The sequence below is a fragment of the Hydra vulgaris genome, chromosome 11, assembly GCF_038396675.1.
Source record: "Hydra vulgaris chromosome 11, alternate assembly HydraT2T_AEP".
NCBI classification, from domain to species: Eukaryota; Metazoa; Cnidaria; class Hydrozoa; order Anthoathecata; family Hydridae; genus Hydra; species Hydra vulgaris.
This window is the reverse complement of record NC_088930.1, coordinates 30,690,510-30,702,364: the sequence shown is the minus strand read 5'-3', so window position 1 is coordinate 30,702,364 and position 11,855 is coordinate 30,690,510. Positions and strand designations below refer to the sequence as shown.

The 11,855-nt window shown below is 24.6% G+C and overlaps 1 protein-coding gene across 2 annotated transcripts in view; it reads right to left on the bottom strand.

Moving 5' to 3' along the window:
- Positions 1-1,970: 1,970 nt before the first annotated feature.
- The window catches only part of LOC100204808 (tetratricopeptide repeat protein 19, mitochondrial), a 28,157-nt gene continuing 18,272 nt past the window's right edge, over positions 1,971-11,855 (bottom strand). Inside the window, exons 1-8 of one of the 2 annotated variants that reach the window (XM_065810743.1) lie at positions 8,427-8,492; positions 7,787-7,915; positions 7,634-7,672; positions 5,980-6,036; positions 2,918-3,084; positions 2,699-2,834; positions 2,464-2,626; positions 1,971-2,396 (exon numbers count right to left, since the gene is read on the bottom strand). In XM_065810743.1, the coding sequence (XP_065666815.1) occupies positions 2,275-2,396; positions 2,464-2,626; positions 2,699-2,834; positions 2,918-3,084; positions 5,980-6,036; positions 7,634-7,672; positions 7,787-7,915; positions 8,427-8,462 (849 nt within the window). In that variant the 5' untranslated portion in view covers positions 8,463-8,492 and the 3' untranslated portion in view covers positions 1,971-2,274. Of the gene's footprint in view, positions 2,397-2,463; positions 2,627-2,698; positions 2,835-2,917; positions 3,085-5,979; positions 6,037-7,633; positions 7,673-7,786; positions 7,916-8,426; positions 8,493-11,855 lie in introns of those variants that run through there. The other variant, XM_065810742.1, reaches the window with a different exon arrangement.

Sequence of the window (11,855 nt, the reverse complement as noted above, 5' to 3'; positions counted from 1 at the left end):
TGGAGACACATAGTAATGTATGCTTACAAATATCTTATGCTATGCGCTATTGTTACTATGTTTTGTGTTGATAGATAATACTGGCATAAATATATGCTAGAATTTAATAAATTGTAAATGTAAGTATAGATATTTTTAAATTATTTTATATGTAAAGAATTATAAAAAAATTTATAATTCTTTATATATTATAATATATAAAGGATTATAAATATATTTCTAGCCCCGGCTATCAACCCCTGCTAAATCTTACAATTTTGCTGGGCCCGGATTTGCAAAAAGTCTCATTTTTAGCCGGGGCCCTGGTTGTTTACTAATAGAGTAAAAGGTTATAGTGAGGGAAATTAATAAAAATTGACTGAGTCTACAAGCAAGTTGTAGACTCAGTCAATTACTCCTATAAGTTAAAAAAAAAATCAATATTCAGGTCTACATATATGTGGTGACTTAAAATAATCAAAATATAATCAACTCCAATTATAAATTAACCAACATTACAAATAAATAACAAGGAAACAACAAACGTATTCGTGATATATAACGTGATATCAGAATCTTTGGGTAGAGTTTTTCAAATAGAACACATTAAACTTTTTTTGAATATTTTAATATTCCTTTTTTGTTTGTTGTCTTTAAACAAATAGAATTTTAAAGAATAATTTTATCATATATATATATACGTTTAATTTTTTTTAAAAAGTTGTTAAAGTTAGTGAACATAACGGGTAGTTACTAGTTATATCAGGTTTTCAAACGTAACGCCAGATTTCGTGTTTTGTAACAGGTAATTACCGTTATATTCAATGTTACCGTTATATCCAATTATAATTCGTATGAAAAAAAACCAAATATCGTTGTTTTTTTTTCATACGAATTGAATGCGGAACATAACGGTAATTACCCGTTATGTTCAATTCTTATGAAAAAAACGTATTTGCCGCTATGTTTTTTCATACGAATTGTACTTTGAACCTAAAGGTAATTTCCTATTATAAAACACGAAATCTAGCGTTTTTTAAAAATATAACGGATATTTTTTTTACTGTGTAGTGTTTATAATTAAATAAAGTAAATTATTAAATAAAGAGATTTATTTTTTGTGGTTGTGTGTACTTTTTTTTGAATAAGATGTTTTCGATTGATCAAGTATTTTCTTCCAATATTCACAATTCTAAAAAACAAAGTTGCAATTTCATATAATGGATAAGGATATTTTAACCGGAGGCAAACTATGTCCAAACATCATATAAAAACTTCATCGTGCAAGGATTTCAACTGTCAGACGAATAAAATTTCAGCACAGATAAGGGGCTGAATTTTACCCATGTAATCAGTCCCAAAGTTTATATTTTTAATAATCTGAAGTTTAGCTTGATGTTAAACAATCATTAACTTCGTTAAATAACAGTTACAAAAGATTTTATAGTATAACTCTCATTTTCGAGTATTTTTTAGCTTGTTAACTTAGTTTAAAGTTTTCTATATAAAGAATCTATGCGCAAAGACACTTTATTATTGATTATGAATATTAAGAATTGGAAACCTATTAGAATATCTAACAGAGATTAAGATTAAGATTTGGAAACCTATTAGAATATCTAACAGAGATTAAGATTTGGAAACCTATTAGAATATCTAACAGAGATTAAGATGAAAACCTATTAGAATATCTAACAGAGATTAGGAAGCATTTTCACAAAATTGCTATCGAAAAACAACGAACGCTCCATTTTGCGAATCATAGCAAAATATTACCAAATAAATTACTTACGCTCTTATAACTTATTAAATAAAGTTAAAAATTATATTAATTGTTTTATTTTTAATTGGTTCCCGAAATATCTATCGTTTTATCAATTTTTTATTTTAATTACTAATATAACATAACGTCAATAAATCAAGAAAAATCTTCATAGATTTAATAAATAATATTAATAAAAATAATAACCACAAAGAAAAAGGTCTCTGTCTATTTTGAGCTTAAACTTCGCGTAATAATAAATCAATACTTTTGTACATTAAGATAAATTTGCTTTTTTATATATTTACACATAAATTAAAGCGAAACGAACGATTGAACATTTGGAGAAAAATCGACAAATTATGCAACGAGAAGAGATAACATCTGCTTAGCTCACCTTCCGTGACTTATATCCTTGACCTCATTTGACTATTTAAATATCTTTGAATAGCCTCAAATATATCATATTACAATTTATTATCATGTTAAAGTTGACAATTAACTCGGTTGGACTTCTTATCGATACAACATTATTATTGGCTAATATCCAGTTTCATAATACTAGATTCCGCGAGTTTTTGAGTTTCATCGTCTTGATGTTCTTCAGCAAGCTTTAAAGATTCTCTTAAAGCATTTCGAGCTCTAACAAGGTCACCTGAAAAATACTTGAATTTACAATTACAAATTCAAATTTTAAAATTAACTCTAATATTTAAGCTTACCTTGATGCATAAGAATGTGACCTAAATTATACTTGTATGTTGCAAGATTTTCAGGTGCAGTTTCAGTTGCAATACGAATAGCTTTCTCAGCTAACCGAATAGCTTTGTTGTAACGACCTTTTTCATCGTACACTGTAGCTAAGTCATTTGCCAAAACGGATGTCTGTTTAATAGATCACAAGTTTAGTATTATTGCCAACTTCCTATTTGTTAGCATACTTTATTTAAAATTTACCTGTTCATGAGTAGGTCCAAGAACATTTCTACAGATATTAAGTGCTTTTGAAAAAGCACGTTCAGATTCATCAAGTAGACCAGCCCCTTTGGCGTATGTACCGTATTCAGTCAAGACCATCCCATATAAAGTTATCCTATTTATGCAAATATTAAAATCAAAATAGACGCTAGTTTCTTTCAAAATAAATATTCTACTCAAATAATTTACTCGATATACCTTTCGTATGCTGGACTATCTGGCTCGGAATAAACATCTTGAACAGATATTTTTCTTTCAAGATTCTCGATACAAAACTTAAATCGATCCATAGCTTCTTTGCCTCTATTATTTATTACATCAATCTTGGCAAGACGAAGCATAACTTCTATGTAGGCATCGCTATTCTAGAAAATTTAATGTTTTTAATTAAAAATATTTTATTTTAAGAAACTCAAACATAAAATATTTTCTAACCAAATTTTTCCGTAAGTTCAAAGATCTGCAAAGTCCTATTCACAAACCTCGGGCAACTCTCTGCGCACAAAACTTACGTTTTAACGTAAGCTTTTAATTATGCAAAAATTCTGAAAATCTATTCACAACATTTAAAAAAAAAGCTCAGCAAACTTTAAGCAAGAAAAGTTACGTCTGCCATTTACGTCTGTATTGACTTACATTTGGCGTAACTTACATATCATTTATATAATAAAATGGCGCTTATATTATAGTGATTCATTTCGTATTGCTTTGTTCATTATTGACATACGTTATGATTATATTATTTAAATAAAATTATTTAACGTACAGACGTATAGTATATTATTATGTATATATTAAACAAATATTAATATGTTAATTATATATATATATACATATATATATATGTATATATATATATATATATATATATATATATATATATATATATATATATATATATATATATATATATATATATATATATATATATATATATATATAGGGTTAGGACTATTGTAATTATAATGAAAACAATAACAGTAACAATAGTTATTGTTATTGTATTAACTTAATTTAGAAACAATAACATTACTTGTGATTTACAACTATTGTAATTCTGTAATACAATAACAATAAATATTGTATGGCAATTCATCTTTATAAAACAATAACAATATCTGAAAAAAAAAAACGTATTGTAATGACCCACTACAATACAATAAATATTTATTGTAATTCGTCTTTGTAATACAATAACAATTTATTGTTATTGTAATAAAAGACATTAACATTTTTATTTGAGAAGAATTATTATGTTTAACTGTTTGTATTACTAAAGTTAATTTTCATATATATTTTAAGTTCCTTTGCAGCATTAAAATCAAGAGGAAAAAATAAAAGGGCAGAATTAAATATATGAATGTTATTTTACATAATAGTAAGGCTATCATCAGACAGGCAATATTTTGCGGCCATTTAGAGCTTAGAAATACATAACAAGATAGGTGATGCGAAATCTAAATATGTAAAAAATAAAATTTGCAATATATTGCAAATCCGTAAATAAAAAATAGCAAAAATAATAGTAAGTTTGTCAGAGATGAATATAAATACGTTAAAATACGCCAGCTTTTCTACTTAAATGTAAAGTAACTCACTACAATAGTAATTGTGATTGTTTTCATCAAAACAATACAATAGTTATTGTAATTTTATTTCATTAAAACAATACAATACAACAGTTTTCGAATTTTATTGTATTGTTAGGAAAAAACAATACAATACTTATTGTAATTGTTTTTCATCACAGCAATACAATACCAAAATAAAATTTTTTTATTGTTTCTGTAATATTACAATACAATATTATTGTATTGTAATGTGTAATTGTACTTAATTTTTACAATTACAATTGTCCTAACCCTATATATATATATATATATATATATATATATATATATATATATATATATATATATATATATATATATATATATATATATATATATATATATATGTACACATATATACATATATATGCATGTGTGTATATATATATATATATTTTTTAATAAATTTTCTCAAATTAAAAAAAATTAATTTTATGATTTTTTTTTTTTTTAATAATAAATACTGAGCTAACTTGCTCCATGAAAATTTTGCCGACTTACCCCAGAAGTCTTTTTTTCAAAAACAGCCTGTAGATCCTGAAAAACGGCAACTATTGAAAAATAAACTGAATGAAATAATAAATTAATTGTAACAGGAATCTTTGGAATATTTTTTTCATACGATCTATTACTTTCTTCGTAAAGTAAAATGGGAGCGATGTTCTAAAAGTTACGTTTTTGTTTAAAAAAACACCTAAATGCCAATATCTCTTAAGCGCAAACCCTTACAATGCTATAGTGAAAGATGAAATGGTCAATTAGAAATGTTCCGTGTAATTCTGGAGCATTTTGATGAAGAGCTCTGAAGATATACACATTTCGTCAATTTAACCCTGCTGCCAACTAGCCCCGGTTTTTCACACACACAGATATATATATATATATATATATATATATATATATATATATATATATATATATATATATATATATATATATATATATATATATATATATATATATATATATATATAATAACATACGTATATAAACAAAAAAGAAATAGTAATACTACTATATTACAAATGATTATAAAATATTTGCGTAAGTTTTTGCTTTTGCGTATATTTTTTTGCTCAAGCGCAACCTTGACTTGCAAAGTTTGAGAATAAGAAAAAAAACTATTTGCGTACGATTTTCGTAACTTCTTAAACTATAAAAAAGTTACGAAAATGTCGCAAATAAACATCCTTTAAAAAAAAAAGTAAATGAAATTAAAATTTTGAACGCAGTTTTTAATACTTTTTCTACAGCAATAAAATAACATTCACCAATTTTTAAAATTGTTTGCATAATTAGACGTATAAGTTATTACGTAATCTAGCTTGAATTATTAAAAACAGTGTGCAGAACGGTGGAGCGAGAAGTCAAAGCGTTATATTTGAATAACCTTCTAATTTTATTTGTATTTTAATTTTGATAAGTATTAATATTTTAGGGCAAGTAAAATATGCGAATTTCAACTCAAACTACGATTGAAAATATAAAAACTACATACTAATTAAAATTACGGCCTAAAACGTTCACTGTTTGTACCTTATATATCAAAATATTTAATTATACTTATGAAATTTAATTAAGACAATTAAAATAATAAATTGAGACTCGAAACACATTTAAAGAAAATAAAATAAAAATTAAAAAACCAACTTTTTCGACTCCAATATCTAGCATAATCTTCTCTGTTTCTTTGAGAAACATTTCAGCCTAAAACGCAAAATGTGCAAAAGGTAAACCTCCATAAATCATTTAAAAAATCAAAATGACAAAATCGAATATATAATTTCACCAATATGACCATAAACCTCATATACAAAAGTCCACCTAATCAGAATATAATGCCGACATTACGTCACTAAATAATCAGGATTTAATAAAACACACCCACAATTTACCTTAAACCACGAGAATAAAACGGTATAAAAAATTAATTTTTTTTTTTAATTTAAAATTGAAAATGAAATTTAATTTAAAAGATTCAAAACGTAAATCGAAATTTATTATAACAGCTCGATTTAGATTGACAATAAAGTTTGACAGTAAACTTGATTCTTTCGATTTTTACAATAAATCAGTTTAACTATTAAGCCGTCAAAACATTTTTATGGTTATATTGACATATTATCTCCTTTATTTTTACTCGCATAAAATCTCTGATTAATGCAGTGGTCACTGAATTATCCGTATTTTATGATTTAATGCCGTTGAATAGATATGAAGTAAAAACTTATCTAAATTATCAACAAAAAAAAAACAAAAAAAAAATCAAGAAAAATAAATTGCTAATTTTGTCGGTTACTTAAAGATTAATCGAAACCGAAATGTTTTGTGTAATTATCGAAACAAAAACATAAAAACAAAATTTTTATTTTGTTTAAAACTTTATTTATCATTGGAATCCGCCTCTTTAATGTTTCCCTTATATTTATATAATTACAATATATATTTCGAATGATCTATTGTCTCTTACATGCATAAAAAAAAAAAAGATATCAACAGTAAAATACTTTTTACTAAAGTAATGAAGTAAGGAATTTAAATTATGCTTTGTTAGAAAAATTAAAAAAAATATTATATAGAAACTTATTACTTGGAAGAATTTGCTTAATTCGCTGTATTTTAAAACTTTTCTGATGTACTTTCAAACAATTGCTTTGATTTCGACCTTTTAAATGTTTTCTTAGATAGACCATTTGAAATACGCATTCACATAATCTTGATAATGAAAGTTATCAATACTTATTTTAACTAGAAAAACTACTTATTAAAAAAATCTGAAAAACTGCATATAAAATTTAGTCATAAATCATTATTGTTATTATTATTTTACTGTATTCACCTCACCAAAGCGAGCTAGAAACCTTCGCTTACACAAAGCGAGTGCTCTACCACTACACCACGACCGTATTACAACATTACATTAAAAACTATTAAATCTTTAATGTGATTATAAAAGATGAAATTTTTTTACACAAAATAATTTGTTTTTGATTTTAAAAACATAATTAAATTTTTTTCACCTTTATTAAAATATTATACTGAAAAATATTATGGAACATATTATACTCCACTTAATAAGGATTGACTATTTCAAAGCATAAGTTTCTCACAAAAACATTAAATGTTAACCAACCTTTGTAGACTTTTAATATTAAGTAAAAATGACCTTGAATAGTAACATGTGAAAAAAAGTGAAACATTGAAAACAGTGAGTAAATATTAAATTAAAACAAGATATAATACTAAAAAAACAAAAAAAAAACATTGAGTTGATAAATTAACTTTCAATTTTAAATTTCCATACCTCTGACCAATTATTTAAAGCATAAGCTAAGTGACCTAACTAAAAAGAAAGTACTATAATGAGATTATTGAAACATTTTGGCACAGTTAAAATTTTTATAATATATAAATATATATTGAATTTACTTATTGATGGATAAAAAAAAGTTATAACCTGTTCAACAATGTTTAGCAAAACTTTTTTTTGCACTTCTGTGCTGCTCATGGCAACATCGTTAACAATACTACGAGATTCTCTGTAATGAGCAACTGCAGCTTCGTAGTTACCTTCTTTAACTGCATTCTACAAACAAATGCTTAACAAATTATAAAAACGGAATACATCAACCAATTAATATCTATTTACTCAAAAATTTATAGAGTTTAAACTTTTAAAAAATGAATAAAATAATTATTTTATTAATTTAACTATTATCTCCAAAAAATTTATACAAATTAACTATTATCTCCAATATATTACTACAATTCTCGGAATTTTTTATAGAGTACTTTAACTTATAGTATAACATTTTTAATGGAAAAATATTTATAGTACATTTTTTAGAAACAAAACATGAATTACACTTTAACTGCATTACAAAAATTTACCTTGATAACCCTATTCTAATTTTCCACTAATATAAATTTGTTAAACAAGTGAACACTCTCTTTATCTATATTTTCTATTGCTATATTTAACAAAGAACAAATAGCCACAAATATTGCTATATTTAACAAAGAACACATAGCCACAATTATTGCTATATTTAACAAAGAACACATAGCCACAATTATAAAAATGTTACAACTATTACCTTACAACTATTACAGAAATCGCTGGGCATAATCATTTTTGTTTATCTAGTATTATCTACAAACTTATGTTACAATTGTTTTAAGGAGATAAAGGTATTTATTAAGATAACTGCAGTTATGCTGACAGTCAGCATAACTACAATTATACCATGGTGTGAATCAATCACACTCTTTACGGGGTCTTTCGCCACTCTGCTAAATTAATGATTCTTAAAAAGATCTTCTAGTGCGCAAAGCAAGTATTTAAAACATTCATATTTCAAATAAACCTTAGAAAACAAGTTGTGTTCATATTTTAAATAAACCTTAGAAAATAAGTTTACAATTAAGCGAAAAAAATTATTTATCAAGATATTAACAAAAAACATCGTTTTTAGGTAAGTTCCGGTTCTTTTAAGTTTTTGAAAATAAGGACTGAAATATGTTTTATCTATTACTTTCATAAAAATAAAACATTAAATCTCTAATTTACTCTCATTTATTTCTAATCTATATAAATATTTTGTAAACAAAGAAATGTATACATTTGTAATGTTATTAAAGTATAAATTAAGTTTGAAGTAGAATCACGCACGGAACATAAAAACGCAATTTTTAGTTACTAGATAAAATTAACTTTAATTACTCGGAAAATATAAGTTTCAGCATATACTATTTTAAAATAATTTTTAGATATTAGTAAAGATTTCCAGAAAGTAACAGGATTGCATTATGTATCATAAAGTCACAGCAATAGTTTAAATGGTCACGTATGGTCACGAACGGTTGTCACGCACGGAGGTTCAATTTCATGTAGTTATTTTTATGAAAATATATTGCTTGTGAGTATTTCAAGTGAAATTTATTTCTGCAACTCAAATTTAATATACTTTCAATGAGAAATAGCACTCATCAAATATTTCTAGATATTTAGATTTCTAGAGCATAGCGTTTAAAAATTATTGTTTATTTTTCAAACTACTGCAACAGACAAACAAAAAATAGATAAAAATATACATATTTAAACATTCAGGTAAAAAATATGATACAAATATTTTTCTTATAATTGCTTATAATAGTATGTATATAATAAAAAATAAAAAATCACGCACAGAAAGGGAAATGCCCTAATATTTGACGTCAATACAAAAATCTTTTAAAATAATAACGGAATTTGGGGTTTCCCTTTTTGGATGACAATATAAATATGATTAAAGAAAGAAGAGCATATTGTTATTTATACTTAATGTAAAAAAATTCTCTTCTAAAACGGGTTCTTAAAATTAATATAACAAAATATAAAAAACATTTCGGTTTTTTGAATTAAAAATATAAATTGATATTACAAAATATATATTTAAATAAAAATATCATAAAATATATCATAAAATAAAAATTAAAAAAAAATTACTGATTTCATGTATTTTAAAAGCTATTTTTTTTATAGTAACATAACATAAAAAAAATAATGCACCACCCATACCTCAACACTTTACAATTTTTCTACGATTATCATGACTACTAAGTTGAATTAATAAGCGAACAATGCTTTTCAAAATTGTGTTTAAAAGAGTGGCTAAATAAAACTCTTTAACGAATATGTCGAGAGGGTTATTATTTTTTATATAAAAGACTATTTTTTTGACACATTGAAAATAAATAATTGTCTAAATATTCCTGTTCTGCCAAGACATATTCTGTTATAACTTAGTAACAAGATTTGTATTTTAATTTTTTTGAAATTTGATTTGCTGATTGAAGATGAAAGCATATACTTTGATGCGTGCTTTAAATAAAGTAGAAAAGCGATATCCTTCACTTAATAGCGTAAATTTATGTTGTACAAATCTTTTATCTTCAATAGCATAATTAGGCATTGTGTGAGTTATATTTGGACAAATACTGCACAGAAACAATAGAATTCTTAAAGACGCAAATGGTTGTGGATTGATATTCGGACAAACAATTTGACGTCATCAAAACGGTACGCTTTACAATTTTTGTTTTTAGTCACAAGTCTCCAGTTGCGTCATAAACTGAAACGCTTTAGGTTACGTGAACAAAAACATGCTACAGCGTTTTTTTATAACCACCGGAGTCTAATGATGGTTTGGAAAACCCAATATAAGTGCGTAAACTCTGTGGCGAGAGCGTACACATTATTGAAATTTTTTTTTTTTTAAACTGTTGTGAGAGAGCGCACAGTTTATTGAAATATATTTTTATAAACTTAACTTTTTTAACTTTTACAAAATGCATCAATAAACAACAACATCAATAATAATAATAATAATAATAATAATAATAATAATAATAATAATAATAATAATAATATTAATAATGATAGCAATAATAATAATAATTATAATAAGTGTAACTATAATAGTAATAATAATTAGTAAATAGTTTTTATAAACAAATTAGTTATTTACACAAAGCTAGAAAGTTAGGAACAATTGAAAACTGATAAAAAGTATATTAATATATTAAAAAAAAAGCTAGAAAGTTAGGAACAATTGAAAACTGATAAAAAGTATATTAATATATTAAAAAAAAAGCTAGAAAGTTAGGAACAATTGAAAACTGATAAAAAGTATATTAATATATTAAAAAAAAAGCTAGAAAGTTAGGAACAATTGAAAACTGATAAAAAGTATATTAATATATTAAAAAAATTAGATTAATAATATATTAAATATATATTATTAATCTAATTTTTAATTTTTCTAATTGTATCAAGCAAAAATTATAAAATAATTTTTGCTTGATACAATTATTAGACTTTGATTTTGCCTAGTAGTCTCCATTGGTTTTCAAACCTTTTTTTTCTCTTTCTCGTATGAAACTCCTCTTGAGGAATTATAAAAAAAGGATAGCCATTTCCATTTAGTTTTCAAATCTTATTTTTCCTCCTTTGAAACTTCTTTTGATTGAATCAAATGTTATATAATGAATTGTTATTTCAATTAAATTTTATCTTGCTATGAAATCTTGATATATTTTTATAGTTTTTTATAAATGTCTTTCTATATAAATGCTACATCAACACTGAAACTTCAAACTGCCTTAAATTTTTTTTAAAGTCAAGTTGCCATATTTTAGCATTTTATATAAAAGTAAAAATTTTATATAAAATGCTAAAATATGGGAACTTGATCCTAGTCCACAAAATTAATGAAATTTTAAAAGCTCGCATACGGTTATAACTAAAAAAATATTTTTCTAATGAATCCTCAATGGCTTTCCTGGGATTTCTTAAACATAAGTTACAACTGTACTACCAAAACCTTCTGGGTCCACTGGGCAAGGGTAAGGGAAACTTCAACCTCAGCGCTGCAATTCATAATTCGCAAACACTCATAATTTTTCAGAGAGCCTAATAAACAGATGTTAGCATATTTCATCAGTGATGAAATCTAAACAGTGGTAAACTTATTAAATAAAACCCT